Source organism: Seriola lalandi, unplaced genomic scaffold (genome assembly GCF_002814215.2).
Source record: "Seriola lalandi dorsalis isolate HSWRI2012SDOR001 ecotype SW California unplaced genomic scaffold, Sedor1 jcf7180002054898, whole genome shotgun sequence".
NCBI lineage: Eukaryota > Metazoa > Chordata > Actinopteri > Carangiformes > Carangidae > Seriola > Seriola lalandi.
Genome location: NW_019525450.1, coordinates 1,620,057 through 1,643,642, shown reverse-complemented (window position 1 = coordinate 1,643,642; position 23,586 = coordinate 1,620,057). Strand labels below are relative to the sequence as shown.

General features: G+C 40.6%; 1 protein-coding gene across 2 annotated transcripts in view; it reads left to right on the top strand.

Annotated features, from left to right (window-relative positions):
• Positions 1–23,586, top strand: part of LOC111672264 (neural-cadherin) — a 232,992-nt gene that overhangs the window by 508 nt on the left and 208,898 nt on the right. The window contains exons 2-5 of one of the 2 annotated variants that reach the window (XM_023429642.2): positions 2,897–3,122; positions 5,360–5,564; positions 11,309–11,420; positions 20,158–20,407. In XM_023429642.2, the coding sequence (XP_023285410.2) occupies positions 2,897–3,122; positions 5,360–5,564; positions 11,309–11,420; positions 20,158–20,407 (793 nt within the window). Of the gene's footprint in view, positions 1–2,896; positions 3,123–3,958; positions 4,080–5,359; positions 5,565–11,308; positions 11,421–20,157; positions 20,408–23,586 lie in introns of those variants that run through there. The other variant, XM_087180218.1, reaches the window with a different exon arrangement.

Sequence of the window (23,586 nt, the reverse complement as noted above, 5' to 3'; positions counted from 1 at the left end):
AATGGATTTATATAGAAAACCTCTGAACATTCAATACGGGTTTTCCCATTTCAAAATGAGAATTATATCAATCGCTTGCTTGGTTTTTGCTTGGTGTGTGTGATACTACGGTGGCCCAGACAGGTCAACACAATGCAAAAAAAAACACAAGACAAATGCACATTTTGCCACAACACAAACACAAAAGCCACAACATGAATAACGTTCATTACAACTGTAATTTTATATTTGATTGAGGTAATTAAAGCTTCTGTTCTGTTATTTTATCAAGGAAATGATTCATCTTACTTTGAAAACTGGTGTTTCACACATGGCAGACTGTCATGGTTTGCTATGGCAGACACCTTTTGTTAGTTTTGTTTGGACTTTTCGCACTTCCTGTTTTATTTTGTCATTGGTTTCCTTATGTGTCAGTGTTTTTGCTTCCTGTCTTGGTCCTGTTTCTGTGTGGTGATTGTCTGCCCCGCCCTAATGTGTGTCACCTGTGTTCAATCACCCTCGCCTCCCTTGTCTATATAGTCTTTGTGCTTCCCTTTGTCTGTGTCGGTTCGTCTGTTGTCTCTCTGTTGTTCTCTGGGTATGTCCTCGATCTGTTCATGTCTGGTTAATCCTCAATCTGTTCACGTAGTCTGTTCATGTCTGGTTTGTTTTTGGTCTGTTCATGTTACCTGTTCATGTTCTCCTGTTGTCATCCCCTATGGTTCCCTGTGCTTGTGATTTAAGTTCTTTTGTTACATAAACCTGTCTGCACCGTCTCCCATGTGTTGGCTGCATTTGGGTCCGTACTTACCACTAACCCTGACAGCAGACTAAATGTAATGTTCCTTTGCACTAGGTTTAATTGCTTGAGCTTTGAAATACACAAAATTTACAAAGAACAATCTCAGTTCATTTCATTTCACTGTAACGTTGGTGTAATATCACTAATACGTTTCCATACATGGGTACAGCTTTACATTCATCTGACTGACTAATGACGTAATGCTAATGTTAGTGCAAAGCTAGCTTCACAATAACCTAACTTTGGATGAGAGAGTACATAAATATGAAAATGTAACACCACTGACAACAAATAGTGCCATTAATCACAGTAACCTAGCAGCAACGTTTCACTTACTACTTCAAACCAGCAATACGAGTCCACCTGCGTTTGTGTTGATACTTTTGCATTCATGTTGTGGCTTTTGTATAGTGTTGACTCGTCTGGGCCACCGTATGATACAGACAGAAGAGACATATAACGGTCAATACCTTTTCTAAATGTTTCCTTTGATGTAGAATCAAGTCTTTTTCTGTTCCATCTTGAAATTTGAGCCTCTGCCGAACCAGTGTATAGTTCATGTGTTATCTCCCAGAGTAATGTAAGTCATTTCTCTATACGCGGAATAATTGCTTTTTTACTTTTTACTTTTATTTGTCTGCCATGTAACGTTTTCTTCTGCCCATAGTGGAATCTGTTAAACTTCTGCCTATAAAGAGACAGCCTTTAAGTTGTCCCCATAGGAATGACAGACAATTAATTGGCGACAGAAATTAGAAGAAAAAAACATAAACATTGATGTTAGTGTCTAGACTAAAACTTTTCATTGGTTTGAATTGACGTTTCACCCATTAAAGGTTTAACCACACCTCTCACTGTGCTGTTGTGCACCACTTTGGCTCAGAATCAGTTATTTTGTGGAAGCAGGATTGTGTGATAAAAGGCATGTGACATGGAGGTAACCTTTCTAAAAGCAGTATAGTTTAGATGAAAGTCTTATCATCGCACCCTGTTATGTTACGTCAAGGCCGTGAATTTTAACATCCACCTTCCAGTCTCTCTGCTCTTTGCATTTCACATCTCAACGACTTGTAAAACTGACTGTCCAGCCATATTTATCACTTCACTGGCGCATGCTCAACACACATTTACAGTATTTTTGACAGCTCTTGATGGCAGCAAGATTTACACCACCCCCACCTTGCCTCGCAGTCCTTTGCACCGGTTGACTCTGAGCTGTAAACGAGAGAGGCTGTAACACGTCCAGGGGTTGGTATGTGCCCTGCTAGTCTTTGCTTTTAAGCTGAAAGCACTTCTCAACGTGAAAGCACAGGAAGAAGTCTGGAGGAAAGAGATCAAGATCGGAACAGATAAACTTGCATCATTACATAATCTTCTGCATCGCTGTCGTTCAGCTGCTCATTATTACTACCACTACCATTCTTACACGTATAGCTGCAGTATCCGTCACTTCTTACCTTTTAGTGTTCTCTGTGTTTTCTTCAAATCACTCATTTTATCAGTAGCCTCATCAACGTGTTATCTCTTATACATAAAATATTAATTTTCCCTCAGCTTTTATCCCTTTCATGTTCTACTGTTAATCTCTGCATTGTGTTTATTTTGATATCTTATCTTTTATCTGTTGCCCGTCCATATCATGTCCAATGACTCTCGTCATTTCTCTTGTGTGTGCTCTCTGGAGAACATGCTGGAAATGGGGAAAAAGTTGGGGCGGGCCACCATGGCTGTTTGCTGCATGGGCCCCCGATTGCAGCGCTGGTGATGGTGCTAAGACCCCCTTGCTTGCCCCCCCCCCCCTTACTACATGAATATAATTCTTCTTTTTATTATTATTATTATTATTATCAATTTTATTATTGTATATGATGTATGCATACACAGACACTACCCACAACATACCCAAATCAATCTACACCCTTAAATTTTGTTTTATATACACTATGTCATGTCAGCTGTCTGTCTGTTATGTTTTTTTGGTTTCCTTGTCACAGTGTCTTCTATGTCACTTTCTGTTTATCATGTTTTTTCCACCAATAATAATAATAAAAAAGAAAATAAAAGGAAAAAGGTTCATCAAACTACAATCAGCCAACATATTGCTTTTATCTGCAGGTGGTGACGGTCGTTTTGAGGTAGACAGGAAGAGCGGCCAGGTCCGAACCACAGGCCTCCCGCTGCAGCGAGATAGGGAGTACCTGCTGACGGTGGTGGCTGCCGATCGGCTGGGCAGCCGCAGCGCCCCCGCCGTGGTCTCCGTGGTGGCTGGAGCCCGACCGCCACAGTTCACAAACGCTTCCTTCACCATCGCCATACCAGAAAACACCCCTGAAGGACAGCCGTGAGTTCACACACACAAACAGAAAAAAAAAAAGAAAGCCTGGTCCCAGGCAGAATTTCTGCTCTAGACATCCACCTGAAGTGGTTTATACACTGCACACACTCACACACATCTGTGCACAAATACATTTCTCTCAGGTATTGTTCTTCTGCCACGGACATGATTGATCTCCCCTCACTTTGCTTACGTGTTTGGAAAAGATGAATTCATAATCCATATTTGATGTGCGCACATAATATGTCTGTCTTTCTCTGGGTAACACATCTTCATGTTTGGCTGCTTAATACAGTGGATTTCAATACTATAAGCATGACACAGTTAGCCTTGTGTATTATTATATGTAGCACATGAGTAAACGCACTGCTGTCTAGTATTGACTTACACACACACTTGCACAATGTTTCATTGTAAAGGTTGAATCAGGGATGCAGCAGCGGGTGTAATGAACAGTCTCTACACTCTTCAGATGAGATCATTGTACATCACTGTGATATGTGTTTAAAGATTCATGTCACATGCCTGCACGCCTTCATACATTATACTGCGTAGGCCTGTGTCTCCTTACACATGCACTCACACAAACACACACACACACACACACACACACACACACACACACACACACACACACACACACACACTGAGGTCTGAGTACAGTGGTGCGGTTTTGACTAGTGTCCTTGAATTGGTCTCATTATCCCCCTCCAGCTTGCTTCCTCGGTGTGACTGACACATTTGGCAAACCAGTAAAGTGGATATTCCAGTCTGTTGTTTACACTGATTTCATCATGGAAATTGTGTAAGGGTTGGATAGCGCGTCCAATAAATAACAGGCACCGACTCTGCTCAACGTTTTATGGCTCTAAGGCCCCTAAACCCTTAGTGTACTCAGTATAACTCTGTCGGACACTGTAAAGAAACGCTTGACACAACTTCACTTTGAGGTGCTCCACACAGGTCTGAGATTTTTTTTTGAGTATATTGTTTCTTTATTTTCATGTGCTTGTTTGCTTTTCCAAAGTATTAATTCCAATTAAAGGTAGGGAAAATAGTTATTGCATTTTTTCTTCTTTAGGTGTGTGCAGTGTTTTGTAATGTAATGCACAACAGGAGAACACAGTTAACTGCAATGAACATCAGACTGATTACTTTGAATAAGACCTTGCATAAATTTGCCATGGCATAATGCAGTAATTGGAGTGGAAACATGTTTTTCATATCATGATAAAGAGCGAGTGCTAGGTTTTATGTAGCCCTCTTTTCACCTTTTCTGTGCTCAGTTCTTTTTACTCTGCTCTATAGATATATAACACATGGCACCTTTTCATACGTTTCTTTTTATGCTTTTTTCATTTATTATAATTTATTTCTGTTATGCACATTGAATGACCTCTATGCAGGATAATGCGCTGTTCTTTTAAATTTGCCTTAACCTATATCACTATATAGATATGTTTGTACATACCTCAGTCTGTCCTTCTTAACTCCAGTCCATGTAGCTATACTCAAATCTATTCTAACCAAAGCTTATTGGCTCCACACAACTGCATAAAAGTACTCATCTTTCTTCTCTGAGTCTACTTCATTCTAATCTACATCTATTTGGCACATACTGGAGTACACATGGAGTACACTCATTTCCACTACAGTAGCTTAACGTTTAATTTAACCTGTCGCCAGTGTCAGTCAACACTCAGTAGGTGGTAGAGAACCCCATGTTCAGGTAGGTCTACTCTCAGGGCCATGCAAGGCAATAGCTTGGCAATACTGCTATTGATAATACAGGATGATGTGTTTAGCGCAACACTATTTACACAACTTAGTTTCTAAATACAGAGAATCTGATTCAGAATATTCAGTGCTTGTGTTTCGCTGCCTTGTCATTTATTTTGTCTGTATAATCTGTTTGCACAGTGTTTGGCAGTACTCTACTAGTTTAACAACATTTGTGTAGTGTAGTGATCCTCAAAGCCCAGCTTTTTCTCTCATTTAAAAGTCATTATGTGCAAATGTTAACGATATCCATATAATTCCCCCTGTGCCTGACAGGTTCTTCAGTTCAGGTTATGGTTAACTTCCCTTTGTGATAAAGCCTTTCTGCTGTACATAATTCTTCTCTACACAACATGCAAACATGTTAAGAAGACATCTATTTAACCCTGAATACATATACTATACTTCACCAAACTCTACTGCACAGTCAGTCAATGGTCGACTTTCCCTCCATGCCTCTCCAGCTTCCTGGTCACACCTGCCGTGTCCTTCCAGAAGAAACCAATCAGCTACAGCCTCCTCATCAATCCCAGCAGCCTCTTCTCCATCTCAGCAGAGACCGGCGAAATCAGCCTGACCCGCCCTATTGACTATGAGAGCGACCAGCATCGCTACTTGCTGCTGGTGCGAGCCAGCGAGGGCATGGAGAGCATGAGCAGCGCGGCAGAGGTGAGTGCGTGCATGATGTGAATTCCAAGTCACATTCCCACTGTCAAGTTTAACGAATGGATGGTCTTCAAAACTCAAAGATTTCTGACATTACAAGGTTGTCTCGATCTTACATCGTACTACAAACATTATCTGACAGGTCCTCAACTTGACATGTCTTCTATACTTCGCGCTATTGTCACTTACTCCTGGGGCAGCGTTATTGACCCAGCACAGGGACAGTTGGCTGAAGAAGCTGTTGAATGTGGTGAGCAGTGTTGATTATGTGCAGACAATAAAATAACCACACACAGTCATAAAATCTCAGGCTACTCTGAAACATCCTTGAGCTGAACATGTACTGAGGCTGCTGAAGTGCTGGTAGATTTAATTTTATTGACTTACAGTTGCTGCATGGATGGTAATAGTTGTGGATGCTGCAGTTAAAATGATTGTCTGGTTTTAGCACCTCTTGATTGTCCTGTTTTTTTTTTCTTTTGTTTGTTGTTATCGGATTGCCTCACTCTGAATTGATTGTATGAGAGCCATAAAATTCTCAACCTAAAGGACCGCTGTCTTTCATTTTAGTCTAAAAGCATGAGCATTGTCTTCAGTCAAACCCAAATAGACTTGTCTGTCTGGAATGACTGCTCTGGGATTCCCAATGACTTCCTCATGTTGTCAGGAAGTGAGAGAGAACAGCGGCTGACCGCTGCAGGCATCGAAGCATCTGGTCTGGTTTCCATCATTACTCTGGCCTCGGGCTAAAACATGTCCTGCTGAACCAATCTGTCCTCAACTGCTCTGCTTTGGGCCTCTGTGGACTGCAGAGCACCAGGAGCCTGTATGGAGACAGAGAGGGAGAAAGAGAAAAGTCGGGGAACTTGAGGAGGTGTGCTCGATTCAACAGTGAGATGAAAATGACGGATGGAAAGAATGAAAGAAAGAAAGAAAGGAATTGGCTTGGAATTGGTACGTGCCCTTGTCTGCTCAGACGCCTACCCTGGGTAGCCGGCCTCCTCAGCACCTATGCCGGCTCTCTGGAGCCAGAGTAAGCTTTTTGAACTTCCACATGTGGTCCCATCAGTAAAGCCAGCACCTTTTAGACTGCAACCCCTTGCCCCTCATTCTCTCTGTCTGGGCAGTTTAACTGTAGACTGTAAATAAAGATGGATGTAGCCTCCATGACATCACCAGTAGTTTTCTGAACAGGGGGCTTGAAGCTCAGAGTGAGCTGCTCAGACGTCGCCATCTTGGCAGTGTGTGATTCCGCCCAACTCTTGGATAATCCAAAAATGGACAAAGAGGTGACGCGTGTGTGGAACAGAGATTTAAGTTGATGCTGGTGTAATACTTGTGGTAAGCATGCACGCCTGTTGGCATCGTTAGTACAGGAACTGTAGTTTTTGGCACTACTGTTTTCAGCCCCGGAGGTTGCTGCTTGAGTTTAACACCATCAGATAGAAGCTACGTTGTGCGTGTGTGAACACTGAATGTACTGATTGTGATGCACCCATATATGATTTTAATTTTTATTATTAGGCAGTAATTGAAAGAAATTGTTTTGCATTAAAAATTAGTGAAGTTTGTACTACTCTGAATTCAAACGTTTTTGTGTGAAAATGCTGTAAGTGATCTTAATCAGTGAAAGAACTTACTGGGTGTTAAGTGCTCAGTAGGCTAATCTTGTTGACAGAATAAGCCTTTAACAAATGCTCTGTGCCTTAATGCACCAATACTTGCTTTTTGCTGCCTCCTGAACAGAATTACAGTACCAGTCATTACATCACACTGGAACAGTTGAGGGGATAATGGAGGGCTGAATGACCGCAACAAGGCCTAAGTGGTGTATTGATATAGTGTATGGTGTTGGTAAGGCATGATCCACACTCATCTGTTAAAATATTCGTAATATTTACATCCATGTTGTTTTACTAAAAATAATACTTTTCATGTGTTCACCCGAATCATAGATAATAGTTCTTTGGGCTGATGGTTTTAGTTACATAAAATCATTTTAAAAATGTAAAAGTACATAAAATCTAGATAGACACACTCCTTACTAGATGGGGCATGTGGGTGTACCTGATATGAAACATGCTGTTATCACTGAATGTGCCATATTAAATATTGAAATATACTGGAGAAGATTATTGATATAAGGACAAAAAATGTATGAGACAGCAAAGTAGCAGGTTAATGCCCCACCACAAGCCCCTTAATGTATTCTATACGTTGAAGGTTAATAAAAAGAAACTGCATGCTCATAACTGCAAGACTAGACTTCCTGAATTTTAGAAAACACTTCTCCTCTGGATAAAATACACATTGTTGCTGTCAGTCACTTTTGGAGTGTCTGGATGAGATGCCACAATGCCTGCTGGTACATTCATTTCAATAGATGGTTCATTAAGAGATTGTTGCTGATTGTTGTGTTTTCTTTTTTTTATAAACACAGATGGACAAATAAAAACCTAAAAACTATTTATGTTTTGAATGCGGGAATTTCCTCCGTCTGCATTCGAGCTGAGGGTGGTCGGGTTACAGTCATCTGGACTTACGGCACACCAATTAAGTGGTTATTTAACAAACTACAGTGATACGTAAACCATTTCTTTTTTCAAACTCTTCCCTGAGTTTTATTTCTCTATGTTTATTCAACAGGCTAACTTGTCAGCTCTGACTTGGCTGTCCTTGGCATGTCCTCAGTTTCACTTGCCCAATTAGTGGCTGGTATTTACAGGTGCAGTACATGTGCTGTATGCAGTAGCACATATGAATGTAATATAACCCCCTAGTTAAAATTCCTATGAAGTGTAATTTCATGCCTTTGATATGACCTTCTTTGCGAATATATCAACGGAGCAAAGGCTCATGATGGCTAAACACTGCTGCACTACTGTATAAACTATGAAGACACTTATTTCACTGCAGCTACCTCCTTGGTATTTAGGGCTTGATAAGATAAGGATCGATGAAGTGTGACTTAGATTCCCTGCTTTAAGTGTGAGCCATCCTGTTTCCAAAGACTACACAAAACACAACTACAAGAAATTCTTAGTTTAGATGGTGGTGGCTTTCTACCAACACGTTACTTGTTCCCTGCAGTGTCAGAGACATTGCTCAGGTCGGCTCTGGTCCTCTTTCCACTCACACAAAGGATACCTGTGCTCGCACTAGTTTCAATTCATTTAGATTAACAATGAGACAAAAACTAAATCAAAATATTTCAGGGATGAGAGTTATTATCACCAGTGTTGGGGAAGCTACTGTACTTTGAAAGCATAGCTTAGCAAGCTACCAGTTACTTTACACTGGAAGAAGCTGAAGTACAGCAAAGCTACCATAGGCAGAGATTTAGTTTGGTTAACTGAAGAAAAAGTAGTTCAAACTTACTTTGTAAAAAAATATGAAATATGAAAATATGAAATTATAACAAAATACAATACAAAAAAGTCACATTATGGCAAAGAGTGTTCCCACTTGTTCACAGGTCATACATAAACCAAAAACATAAGATACGCCACTATTCATGGGACAGTTCAAGGAATGTCAGCTTTGTTTTTTTGTTTTTTATATATAATAACTGCTTCAGAATGGCCATGGTGATTCATCCTCAGGCTGAGACTCAGTAATTAATGGCGTGGCCTCTTTGAGTGACAGGTGGGCGAGCGTATGTTTGCCACAAACCAGCATGCACTGAAATCTCGGCTCCGCACCTCTTTGCCCATTTTTGGATTAGCCAGGAATTAAGAGCGGAGTCCGGCACTCTGCCTGACTCCAGCTCTGAGCTTCAAAACTGCTCATCAGAAACCTGTGGTCTAGGCTACGTCTATCTTTATTTACAGTCTATGCCTGTGACGCTGCCACAATGTACTTTTTCTTACAGCAAATGGGCTGTATGCATTTGATTTGATTTGAGAGATTGGAGACACTTGCTTGAAATGTTGTAATAGCGACTGACAGTTTCAAGTGCTTATTTTACCCAGAGGAATCTGTTTATCAAAGAATTTCTATCAGAATTGTTTCCTTTTTCTAAACAGCCTATATTGATCCAGTGAGCCAGCACCTCATGATTTAAGGCGTTCTATTTTTCTTTTTTTCCCCAGTTTCTCTTATTAAAGTTTGGCATCGCATTAGTAGTGGGAAAATATTCCCCTGCTTTCGTTTTGTGTAGCTGTCCCCTTTTTTGTCTTTTGCATTTGATTTTTATTCTGCTTTTCAGAAATCTGTCTCTGTCAAAACAGTGAGGAGAGGTGGTGTATTTGTGTGGACTGGAGCCACTGAGCATGACTTTAATTTGCAGGTAGTTTCCAAGTTTCTCCCTCCAGGAGTGATAGCTCATCGGCACCATTAGTTACCTAACCAGCCTGAGACCTGCCTGCAGCTGCCCCAAGTGTGTGTGCGCGCGCATGTCAGCGTGCGTGTGTTTAAGCTCATCTTGCTTTATTACGGCTGACTTCCCCTCTCTTCTCATTCAGTGTCGCTTTTCCTCTGCCTTGTACACACACACAGACACACACTCACACACACACCATAAGTTCATATATCTTGAGGAAACCCTCGCCATTTCTTGTCATACTGGCACATAAGCTCGCTCACACACTCACACACACATACAAGCAAACAAAGATTGACAGTCACTGGCAAACACACACAAATCACCTCAGGGAGTTGACATGGTCAGATTTTATTTTGTTGTCCGTTGCTTTGAAGCTGATCTTTGCTGAAGGATTAACTGATATTACAGAATTTCATCTTACCTACCAGGACTTAATACCAGTGGTATTTACACACATCTCACTGTGTGTGTGTGTGTGTGTGTGTGTGTGTGTGTGTGTCAGAAAGTGATCTGTAGTGTTTGTGTATATACCACTGTTTTTTCGGAATTGAAGACATGGGTCTGGGGTCAGATGGGCTCGCCTGGCAGCCCCTGTCTGTATTTATTCCTCCTGAATGCTGCAATCAGGCAGTCAACATCTGGTGGAAGATGCTGTGTTTCCCCCTCATGTCCCTAATGAACCGAACAGCATTACAGTGTCTCACGCACGTACGCACCTACATGCTCGCACCATACAAATTCATCTTTGCACGCTGATCCACTCTCATTTGTTAGCTCAGGGCTTCTGAGAACTGCACAAGATTGCATTCTCCGCTGACCCTCTGTAGGGACCACAGCGCAGACTCTGCAGCAGCTCCCTCACTGAGGAGGGGTAAATAAACCGAAGGGGGATCAGGGTCAGGGCGTGCCTTTGGAGGAGGCTGAGATGAGGCTTCCTTTTGGTAAGGGATAGGGTTAATTTGGGTTACTAGCAGATGAAAACGACTCCAGACCCAAAGAAAACCAATTCCGGATGGTGCCTGAAGTAGTAATCCCAGATTTAAAAATTTTCATAACACCAAGCCAGTGTGACTTTTAATCTCCAGAATTTCCTCTTTTGGTTGCCTGGCCAGTTTTAGCACATGCATTTGCCTGAACAGCATCACTGAAACATGATCAGCAATACAAAAAACTCTACAGTCGGTTTTATTCTTTTATCATTTTTATTTAGCTTATCTGTTTAGTAAAATGCTGTGGATGTATGTTGACATAAATTCACATTTTTCCAATGCACTTTCAAACAGGAATATTGTAAAATGACGAGCTGAATTATACATGGATGGAACGGTGACTCCATGTCGACCGGTGTCAACGCCTTGTGTCCTCCTTGTGTCTTTCTGTCTTTCAATCTCTGCTCTCTCTCTTCCTCAACTCTCTCTCTCAGGTTCGAGTTGTTATCGTCGATGAAAACGACTGCGTCCCAGAGTTCCTCCAGTCCATTTACAGCAAGGACGGCGTGCCGGAGACTGTGACGACAGCGACCTCCCTGCTGCAAGGTGAGACATCCACATCCACAGTATCTCCAAAGACTCACTTTGTGTCCTATCTACAACTCTGCATCAACGGTAGCCTCATCAAAAGCGGCCAGTAAGATTTCAGGGAGTGCCAAGATCACCCTCTTCAGACAGAGCTTGAACTGTTACCCTCAGGTCGTCGGTTTAGGTTTTCCCATCAAGAGATACAAGTTTCCTTTTCTTTCCGCTGCTATTCAGTTTTTTAAATGGCAGATAGTATTTTATTGTTGTCTAGAGATCGTTTATTTGCACAGACTGCCTGCTTGACTTTACACAACACTGTCTGTTGATGTCTTTGTGTGTGCGTTTTTTGTATAGCCTGGCTGCAAATCATTGTTCCTGTAAGCGACAATAAAGGTACTTTGAACTCTGAATAGTGATCTGAGAGAAGCGCTACAGCGGCGGAAAGATACAAATCACAACTTGCAGCCAGGACTTCATAATAAAATCAGAAACAGGATGTAGATTGTGGATTCAGATCGTGGATTGCGATTCTACCCAAGTAGATTGTCATATGATCTTTTGGCTGAATCGCCCGACCCTACGTGTGGTAGGGAAGTGAAGATGCGCTTTGCTGTTTTCTTTAGCTTTCGTGTTCTCAAACATGAATAAACTGAAGGATGCCCCTTTTGCGTTATTTTACAATGCAAAAAATTCTCATGCAATGTGTGAAAATGTTACAGTGGTCTATTTAAGATTATGTCTTGAAAACACACACGTGAAAAAGATAATACAGAACACATCAATCAGAATGTTAATGGAGGGGGGGTAAATCTAAAAACCAGGCGCAGCTCGCTGGGCTAATGTGTGCCTGTGTGGTGTCTGTGGTATGTAAATGTTGGAGAAGCCCCACTGCAGAGGCTATACGAACAAAGTAAAAGCGGCCTAACTTTTTTAACATTCATGTGTTTTGACTGGTCAGGAAACTGAGTGGGTACTTGTCAGCACCGGCAGCTGTGAGATTACCAGCACTTCCATCAGTGTAGCTGCTCTGGCCTCTCCTTCCCTGTAACGACCCAGTTTCCACACAGGGATCTTAAGTTCCATTAAGCCTCAGAGGAAATAGTAATGGTAACCGGTGTGGGTACGACTTATCACTATTTGATCTGCCAGAGTGAGACTGAGGAGCCCGGTCTTTTTTAAGGCTCTGACAGACTAAAGCAAAACTGATAGCAAAGCATTTCACACTGCTCAGTCCCTGTGTGCAATCTGCATAAACTCTGGAGCCACATTCTCGAATTTTAAATTAATGTGATTGATTGATTAGATGTCTTAAAAAGTGTAATTATTGGTGCAAATTGCATGACTAATAAAACAATATCTCCACTGTAAAAGCACCTCGGGATCACGCTATTTACAGATCAAAACACAGTAATGCTCAAAGTTTAATAAACAGGTTTATTTATTGGAGGCTAAAAATGGAACAACACTGCAAACGAATATTGACAAGAACAAAATGTAGGGAAATAAAGCACCACACGCAGTATGTAAATTATTGATGACTGCAGTCATGACACCTCACGGGAAGTGTTCATTAGCTTATAGGCTGCGGGCAGAAAAGTTTGGGTTGGATTCAAGTTACAAAGCTTTGTTGTTTTTGTGCTGTGTTATTGCTCATATGTGTTGTGATCAACACATATTGTTTATCATTATCGCCACTATTAAAATAGGCTGTTGCAATGGGGAAAAATTTGTAACTTACACACAGTTTACAATTTACACATATATGTATGGTGTCACACTAATGCCGGCCCAACATCAAACGACCTTTCAAGCAATTTCACTGTCTTTTATTCGTCTTGCTGTTAAATCAAACATCTTTAATCTTATCGTAAGTTTTTAGTCTTGGCTCATACAAAAGTGACGTTCAATGACGTGAACACTGTCGACTTCTCCAGCACCAAACAGGAAACAGCAAACTGAGCTGATGGTGAGCGTGGAGGCGGAACAGTGTGACTTGTTTGGTGTAAGACCAGCATTAAATACATAAGGGAGATGAGTGTAACTGGGATCATTTCAAAATAAAACAGGAAGTCATGAGCTCAAAGTCCAAAGAGACATTTCAGGTACACATCATTACAATTATAGTGTTGAGTTACTAACTTCATGTAATAATAATAATAATAATAATAATAATAATGTAGAATTTGAAAGAGTAAAAAGGTCTGGAAAAAATAGTTTTTCTTCATGTAAATTCCCACCAGGAGCATGATGGGAAATATTCTCAAAGGAATCTAGTCTTGCAAATAGTGACCCTGCAAGATATCCAGTCTTTACAAGATCTTATAGATAGAGACTAAAAACCCTGTGACTTATGACACACTGTCTTTAGATGTGAGATGGTGTCAGACTTCAAGTCTTTTGAAAGTCTTGTAGTGTATGGTAGGCATCAGTTGAGTAAAACTGAACACAAGGTCGCTCAAATCTAAAGAAATATCTGAAACACATTTGTAGAGTTTCAATCAATCTTGTTGAAACATGAACTGTATTTTGATCTAAATAGATTTTTTTTTTATCTCATCTAAAACACAGAGAAAGCAAACACTTTTTTTACAGCGGGCCATACTGACAGAACTCATCATTAGCAGAGCGCTAATAAACTGACATGAAATGCTTGAGTAACAAGACACACGGATCAACCCATTAATTTTTGTTGCTCTTTAATTAAAGAAGTGAGTTGCTTAGTATTATTTCCTCTCTGGTTGCTGCCAAGTGGGAATTTGTCATTTGTCGTTGCTAGTGTGTGTAGTTTTAAAATGTCATTCCAAACTGCAGCAAGCGAACACAGAGTGTCCGCTGGCATCGTAAACGTCTGAATTCATTTCAGACGTTTTATTTGTTTTTGTTCGGAAACTTTTTGTATTCATGTTCTATGGCACAAAAATTGCAAACACTTGCTGGACATAGAAATAGGTGAGTGTTTTATCTATTTATTCATTTGCCCTGTTGTCTCCCTTGTCTTTCTCTCTCGCCATGGTTGTGACTTGTGATCTCATGAAGGGTGCAGTTTCCCAAAGTGGTGGCTTGATTTTCTAGAAATGTGAGAGAAAATAATAAATAAGTCGGCCAAATATAAATAAAATATCAGACTCTGATTTGCATACATATATTGTACTTTAAATAACCAAGTGCTTTAACAAGGCCACACACGGCAGATCAGCACACAGTGCGGAAAAGAGATATGTTGATAATGATGTTTTTTTTCCTTCGTTTTGTACTCAGTCGTTCCTCATGGGAATGCTTTTGCCAATATTGTACTTGAAAGAGAGAGAGGAGATGAGTGTTTTGTGGTCGAGCATGTCACAATACTCTACAGTACTGTACTATGCGAAAAAGACACGTCATATATTAATTTAGTACTGAAAAAAAAATCTGTGCCAACTGGAGCAATTAGCAGTGAGCACTCAAAACAAGCACACAGTGAAAAGCTATGGGGCACAACATGATGAATACTACATCAAGAGAGGGTTGTGCACAGTAAATCCATTCAGGACAAACACTTTTCAGCCCAGTATTAGAGAAATACAACCAAACAAAGCAAACAGATCGACGGTAGAATTTGGTTTATCTGATCCAGTGCAACATTGAATATATAGAGATATAAAAGACCTGAGAAAAATAATCATCATGTTACTGGTAATTACAATATTATTAAATGCTCTAAACACATTCACCTGTTAAGGATGACTTGTTTTGTCACGGCACAGAGCGCTGCCTCAGTACACACACTATGACACCGGTCACTGGGCCACCGGGGAAACATGCAGAGGCTCTACTGAATGTGCTGTCACTGTTAAAGATGTACAGAAACAGGTGAACGCCTGAAGAGTAAAAACATATTGCCCGAGTTTGTGTATGCACACACCGTGCTGGCATACTAACGCAGGTGTCCGCGCTTGTTTCTGCGGGAAAGCGAACATGGGGAGCGATAGCAGACTGTGATACGAGAAGGTTACTGCAGATGCATAAAGATTGTTCATCTGATATTCCAAAGATGTGCCGGGCTATGTTGTAGCATGTTTTCTAACTAGACTAAGACTCTACAACCACAGCTGTGGCTCTGAGGCTGTACTCAGACTCAGTGGTGCTTTGAGCTACATGAACGTCAGCATGCTAATATGCTCACAATGACAGTGGTGATGTTTTTTATGTTGTCGTAAATGACAAAGGATTGTTTGACTCTGTGTGTGTTTGCTTAATCATCACTGGAACACCAAAACTAAATAAAAATGCTGGTAAATCCTAGTGAGTGAGTGAGAGAGTTAGCGAATGAGGGAGGAAGTAAATGAGTGAATGAGGGAGTGAGGTGTGTGATGAAGGCGGCGCAGCAGGTGCTCAGCTTGCCGCCATCAACAGGTGCACCAAGGGAGGCGAGAAGTTTCCCCCCGCTGCGCTGCTGCGTGTGTGTGTGTGTGTGTGTGTGTGCGTGCCTACCCATGTGCTCATACTGTTTGTTCGTTTGAGTGGGGAGAGGGTTGTCCATACTGAGAGTCATATTAAAATCTATTTAAGGAGCTCTTTTTGTGCAAACAGTATCTGTATCTGAAAAACTTTACAGTTTCCAATTTTCAAATTTGAACATGGGAAATTCATTTTTAATTTTAGTGAGAGAAAAATAGCTCAGACAAAATGCCAAACTGCCAAAAATGTGCCGGTTTTTCTCATTAAATTTCAGAAATTATCATCAACACTTCTCCTGTGTTTTATTTGAAGCGCAGATTCGTAAGAAGATATTTTTGTGGTTTTAAGAACCAAACACCTCAATGTGTTTTACATCTCCTCCACATGGTGGTTTCCGGGTGGGCGGGGCTTGGGGTATGGCTGAGAGTGGTGACTGCTCTATTGTGACATCACAAAGTTACAGAAGTCCTGACAGCTCATTTTAAGGCTCAGTGTCTGAATACAGGCTGTGTGCGTTTCTCTGTGGACTGAGCGCTTTGATACATTCACAGTATTAATATAGAACCTAGACCTGCTTTATAATCAAAGAAGACATGGATCACTTTATACTATATGGGACCTTAAATGCATGATACAGTAAATGCCGTTAATTCCACTGGATCCAGTTCTGAGAGCACCTAAAACTGAACAGCCCAACCTCCTGAAATAACGATGTTTTTTTCCCCCTCACTTGCACAGGTTAAAAGGAACAGTAATAAATTAAATGAGCAGGGAGAAATAGGTATCCAGCATCGTTTTGCTAAATCATGTGCTCGTAATCCCATAATCAGCTCTATCATGAGAGTGGACAAATGCGTACTTTGCCAAGCTGAAAAAAAAAACTGCAGAGTACCAAGCAAGCCAATTATCTCGCTTTCCATAGAGATCTGAAGCCCCTGCAGCTTCCATCATCAGTACAAAATCATTATATGCTTGAAAGACATGGACGATGCAGCCAGAAATACACCCCCCCCCTCCCCAAAATGTGGTGATGCCAGCACCACAATGCTGATTCAAGATTAACGAGAGACCTACTGATAAATAAATGCTCAAACAGTGCTCTGAAGAGTACAAATCTGTACTTTGTAAATTAAATATTGACTCATATGTGACATGTGTTTGACCACGGCACGGAATCGGAGTCCGGGCAGTCAGTAGTTCTGCAGTTCATTTTCTACCCATCGTCACTGGATGAGAGGCTGTTGATCACTTTGCAGCAGTAAAACAGCTGCGTTTCAGCTGCAATTCAGAAAGATGTCAGTCCTTGTAAGCAGTGCACTGTAGTGCAGCGTAAACACACATAAATTCACTTTATCCAACTTGCAAGGCCGACATAATTCTAAATACCAGAAAATACAAACACCATAGTGAGTAATATAAAAAAAAAATGGAATTTGATGGAGTTTTTAATTGTTTATAACAGTTTGTTCCCTGCTAAAAAAGAAGGCAATATGACATAATACATACCGAGAGGTTTTGTTTTTGCAGCTGTAAACCAATGTTTATGGTAATTTAATGACTAAACATCCATCCTGTTCACAGTGTTGACAAGACATTAACATGTTTTTTTTTTCTCATGTCCAGCTTATCTTCAAGCAGCCGAAAAAAATCTTTGTTCTTAATAACATATTTTTGTGAATGTACTTTCACACTCACTCTGACATCTACTCTACTCACTTTTTTTTGCCATTCAAGCATTTTTTTCTTTTCTGATTTTTAAGCAGATTTTAACACAGATTTGTTGTAAGTCAGCCAGTGAGGTGTGAGATAGATAGCGAGTAACCATTTTTGTCAAGAACGTGTATGCAGGAATATGAACTTAAGAAATTGTGTAATGTGAGGAAGCTGCACACCAGCCAGGCTATGGAGTGATGGTTTATACCAGAAGAAGCCAGCGGTGTCGATGTGCGTAGCTTTCTCTGACTCTGGGTGCTGCTCACTGAGGTGTGCTGTGGTTACATTGATTGTTTTTAGTTTTGCTCCATTTCACATTCACTCTGGCTTTTTACAAATGAGCCAAGAGCTGTTAGCATGAAGTCATATAGACTAATAAAGTTAAGGTAACTCATTCTTTGACAGTTTTGTGGACCTTCATTTTTTTATACCAGCCCAAATGTACGGTGGTCCTCAGAGCTCAACGCACTGCAACTTAAGAAAACATGCAAATAGACAAAACACAATTCAGTGCATCCAGGCCAGGCTCATCACTTTTATGTGTCCCCTTGAAACAGTTCCATTATTGTCTGTGCTACTTGCTGCACGTTTCTGAATTTGCTTGTGTTTTGTCTATCTGCACGTTTCTTAAGTTGTGATGCGTTGATCTCTCAGGCAACTGTACAAACGGACTTAACCAAATGCGCAAAGGCGCCGGTGGCCAAAGCAGTTTATATGTTAAATGTGAAAGCATCTTCATGTTTTGATTTGTTCATCTTCCTACAAATAACAATGGGATGCTCTTTTCTGTTTGAGTTCAACGTTGTGATGCAATAAGACTATGACATATTTTACATTTGAAATGTGGGACTTTGTGGAACGATTAAAAAGAAGATTTTTGAAAATGTAATTCATTTTAGTTGAGTTTGATTGAGTTGAAAGAGTGAACTTCACAGTCCACAAACATTTTAAACATTTTAAACTGTTCACACAACGAGTTAATTAATTATATTCTAAAATAAAATTGGACTCTAAATCTTCCTTTAATTAACTGGGATAGTTTTGTTTTGCTGACATTTTGTTAAAACTACTAATTTGAAATGTGTTAGTTTCCCCAAAGGCCTCATGGCAATAACGAAGTACAGTTCGTTAGCTGAAACAAACACTGACGTGTTTATGTGTGTACGTGTCAGTGCATGTATTGATTCATATGCATGTGTGTTTGTGTTTGTGTGTGTATCTGTGTGTGTGTGTGTGTGTGTGTGTGTGTGTGTGTGTGTGTGTATAAAGGGGCACATGAGCCAAATGCAATGTAAGGTGAATTGGAGAATTGAGAGTTTGATGGTGAAATGTTCTTGTTAGCAGAAAATATGCTTATTCAAATCCCCGGTGGTCTTTACTGTTTTAGCAAGGCAATCAATTTGTGGCTGAGCGAGTACTGGCTCCATGGATTCCCAATGTGTGATGTAGAAACAGAAATGTTGCAAAATGACAGTCCCTTCAATGCACGCTGTGCAAATAACACCCACCCCCCCCTTGTAGGTGCATAAAACCGAACACTTAAGCCGCAGGAGCATCACTTTCTTTTCAGTCTCCACTTGTCACACTGGTGACTTAGAATGAGAAGTGAATAGTTATCCTTAGCGCAAGTTGAGCTCTTCTGATCAAGAATCAAGAACAAAACTTGACTCTACATTAATAAGAGAATAGATTGTACTTTTCTTGTCTGATTCCACTATTGAGCCACTATTTTCTCTACAATGACTTAAATCAGTGAACTGTACCGGCATTAAAAGTACGTTGCTTTTCTTTTTTTCTGATAATGCCTAATGTCATTTCATTTTTCTGAAGTAGGTGAACAATAGAGCGTAGTAATGCAGTATTCTGTGAGTGTGAGTGCTTTTACAGGATAATTCAATGAATGCACAACACTTGACCGTGGACATTAGACCTTGCCTCCTTTTATTGCTCATTGTGTTTTTGGGGAAGTTGGCACAGGTATACAAGCTGCTGTGGTATTTCACTTGTAAACTTGTGTCATAATGCGGCACTGTGTGTTTATCATTTACCTGTTTTTGTACACTTATAATTGAGGAATCTGTTTCGGAGATCCAGTAGATCCTGCTCCAACAACAAACCTCAACTTTGGAAAAAAACTCTCACTTTGACTTTAATTAATTCTGATTAGAGTCTTATGCTCTATTGCAAACATCCCTTACAATTTCATATATTTCTGATGCACTTGTAATGTACCGAAGTTTCCCGTCTGATTACACTACAAGAAATAAGTCATTGCACATTTGTTGGTTGATAAAGTTTGCTAAGTATGGCTCGGGCTTAACATGACACTTTTGACCTCCATCCTGTGGAGGCTGGACCAAAGTGTTAACATTAATGGTATTTTTAGTGTTTTGAGACTGAATAATACCCGTGCTCATGTCAACCATATTCCATCAGTTGACCATGATCCATTAAAACATCCATGCTTTCACAGTGGGTGTCACTGTGTACTACATACTCCATGGATAAAGGGAAATACTGCGATCAATGGGGGCCCAGTGTTGCGTTTGCTCAGTGCCTCTAACTTCTTTCTTTCTCTTTACTATTTCTATGTTCTCATCTTCAGTGTCGGCCAACGACTGTGACTCAGAGGAGAATGCAGAGTTGACCTACTACACCCTGAGCCAGGACTTCACTATTTCCCCTCATGGGACCATTTTCCCTGCAGGGCCTCTGGACTACGAGAGGCCCAACCACCTGTACGAGTTTGTTGTGATGGCCATCGACAAGGGGGAGGTCCCTCGCACCGGGACGACTACAGTACGGATCCGGATGGCTAATGTCAACGATGAGGCGCCTGAGTTCTCCCAACATATGTAAGTAGGAGTCAGGCTTCTAAACTCCTGATTCTCGTGCAGGTGTTCATTGTTGTGACGGGATGCTGTGGCACTCGCAGTTAGTTTTTACTGCAAAAGCAGCTGTAGGCTCTTCTTCAAATAGATTAGTCTGCAGACATTCCAGGTGCTCGTATATCAGTCACAGCTTTGAGCTGCTGCAAAGAGTTGGGTTTTCACTGTACTCTGAGGAGCTGCTGAGCTTTTTAGGCTGTTTTTGATGATTGAAATGATTAGTTGATGAATCAAGTGGTCGATGCAAACGTTCCCACACAAATACGTTCACGGCTTCAGCCTCTCAGATGAGTTTCATGAGATGAATTTTCGATGTTTTATGTAACTGTAAATTGAATATTGTTGGGTTTTGAAATGTTTGTCAGATAATTTATCAATTTCCCAGAGGTGAACTGGCATTTCATACACTATATGGTTTTTCAATTCATTAAAAAAAAGAAGAAGAATATTTAGATGCAGGACTTCTTCAGTTTTATCTAATGTCTGCTAGAATTATTTGCTCCCCATATATATATATATATATATATATGTATATGTGTATATATATATATATATATATATATGCATGTCTGTGGTCCTCTACCCAGGTGCAGTTTAAATAAATAGTGTGACTCTCACTTAACAGGACAATGCCTGTCTATTGGGCAATTTTAAACATGTGCTTGTGCGTTTTTCTCCGTAGTTAAGCCATCCCACATAAAATCACAGAGTGTGATTAACAATTACAATTATAAGTAAAACATATAAAATACATAAAGAACATGTTATACGCACAACCAACAACCAAAGCTATTTTATTTAGAATCTAGAGAGAGAAGGCTCGGCTGTCCTGTCTTGTCAGGTCAGCTTCTCACAGCTGCTTCCCAATTCAACATCGCAGCTGCCGTTACCCACAATTCCAGCATTTTTTTCCCCCCAGTGCCGCTGTGGCGCCTGCATCTTTTAATTGGTTGATTTTCTGGCAGAGAGCTGGGCAGATTGGTGAGGCAGGGTCAATCAGCCATGCCCACCAGCACCCTCAGGAGGCCCTGAGCGCACACTCTGTGTGTGTGTGTGTGTGTGAATGTGTGTGTGTGTGTGTGTGTGTGTGTGTGTGTATGTGTGTGTGTGTGTGTGTATGCAGTAATTGAGAAGGTCCCAGCAAAGTGGGGGTGTTGTATGGACAGAGTGATGTAGTTATAAAGTGCATTCATGCATCATGCATCTGATATGCATGTGTTTATGTTGTTTATAGCAGGAGGGGATTAGTGTGTGTGTGTGTGTGTTTGTGTGTGTGTGTGTGTGTGTTTGATTATATTGATTCACTGTCAGCGACAGCCGAATAATCAGTTGGCTTTTCTTCTGTAGCCCTCAATCCTTTACTGTAGCTGCCACACAAACAGAAGTGGACAATCTATGATGCATCACTCACACACACACACACACACACATACACACACACACACACACACGCACACACACACACACACACACACAGACACACACACACACATGCATCCAGATTCATTCATGCAGAGACACATATGTGTATACTTGTGCAAATGCATTTATATGCGCACACACACACAAGGGCGGGAATGAGTAAACACATCTGTTATGTCTTTGAGGAAACAAACTCAGCTGGGACAGTTTGGTAAAGATAAAAGTTACAACTATAAAATTCATTGCTTTCCCTGTAGATACCTCATGTTTGCCTGTGTGTATGGGAGAGAGAGGCCGTGTACATATGTGTGTAGAGTCAATGCATGTGATGGACAGAGAGGAGAAGGGAGACAGGGAAAGAGAGGTCGTTAAATATATCATTATCCAGGCAGAAAATTTGGCCTATTTGTATGGATTCTTGGAGTTTGAAGCATGCGATAATGAGTATCCATGTGTATGAGTGTGTGTGTGTGTGTGTGTGTGTGTGTGTGTGTGTGTGTGTGTTTGTGTGTGTGTGAGAGAGTGAGTGTGTGTGTGTGTGTGTGTGTGTGTGTGTGTGTGTGTGTGTGTGTGTGGTTCATGATAAATGTAAGCTTCAGATCCAAAAATGATACTGAACAGTGTGAAGTTTGAGGTGAGTCTTGTTGCTACTATCAGTGCAAGAAAGAAAGAAAGAAGGAGGAGAAAGAGAAAAGAACTTTTCTTTTTTTTCATATAGTTTTACATTCACTTACTCTCAGATCTACTTCCTCACTGCATGGCTCTCACTTCTTGGTGAGTTATTAGAAAGGCTGCCTTTCATCTATGTGCTGTCACTGTGCCATCAGGACCCTATTACTGTACCTACCATCACCTACCTGTTTCCCTGGAAACCACCCTGCGAGCCTTTCCTGCACTTTTCTTGCATGTGCATTTATACACCTTCCACATATGTATGCATGTGTTCATGTCTTTATTTTCTGTGTATGAGCAGTGACCTGAAACCTCCATTGTACCATGAAGATAATTTTCATGCCAATAATAAACATTTGAATTAATTGTTAACTGTTAATATATATTATAAGTGTTAGATTTCCATAAGCATGCACTTATGCACATACACATAGAGTGATGCAACAGGTGATTGCAGGTGTGTGTTGAAGACAAAGCCAGAGGAGAGGGACGTGATGCAGTTTACAGTAACAATGGTGGCGGATTTAGCACTTGAAATTTATATTGATAATAAATGATACTATATTCTATTTATAGGTGCCTTTCAAGGCACCGAGGACACCTTACAACACAAATTAAAAGATGATTTGGACGCCATCTTCATCTGATCCATATGAACATCAGAGCCCAACAAAAGGGTGTTAGATACGTATTTGATGGCTATAAACAAGATGTGATGAAAACACAGATCCATGTAATGATAGAAAACATATCTGAAGCTAAACTACATGTCCAGGTACAAAGTCCTCACCAGTTGATGATCCATGTAGAAGACATGCAGATAAAGAAGCAGCAATGTTCTGCAGGATAGAGTGAGTTCACTGTGGAGTATTTTAAGAAAACAATGTAAAGTCATTCTGTCGTTTCTTTCTGACATAACCCCACTCAGATGTTTGCTATAGAAAGACAAAATTCTTTGGAGAAGCACCTCAAATGTTATAGTCATGCTTCATTTTCAGTATTTTTAAATTTCACTTGTACATGAAAAAAGTTTTTTTTATGAGGACAAATCA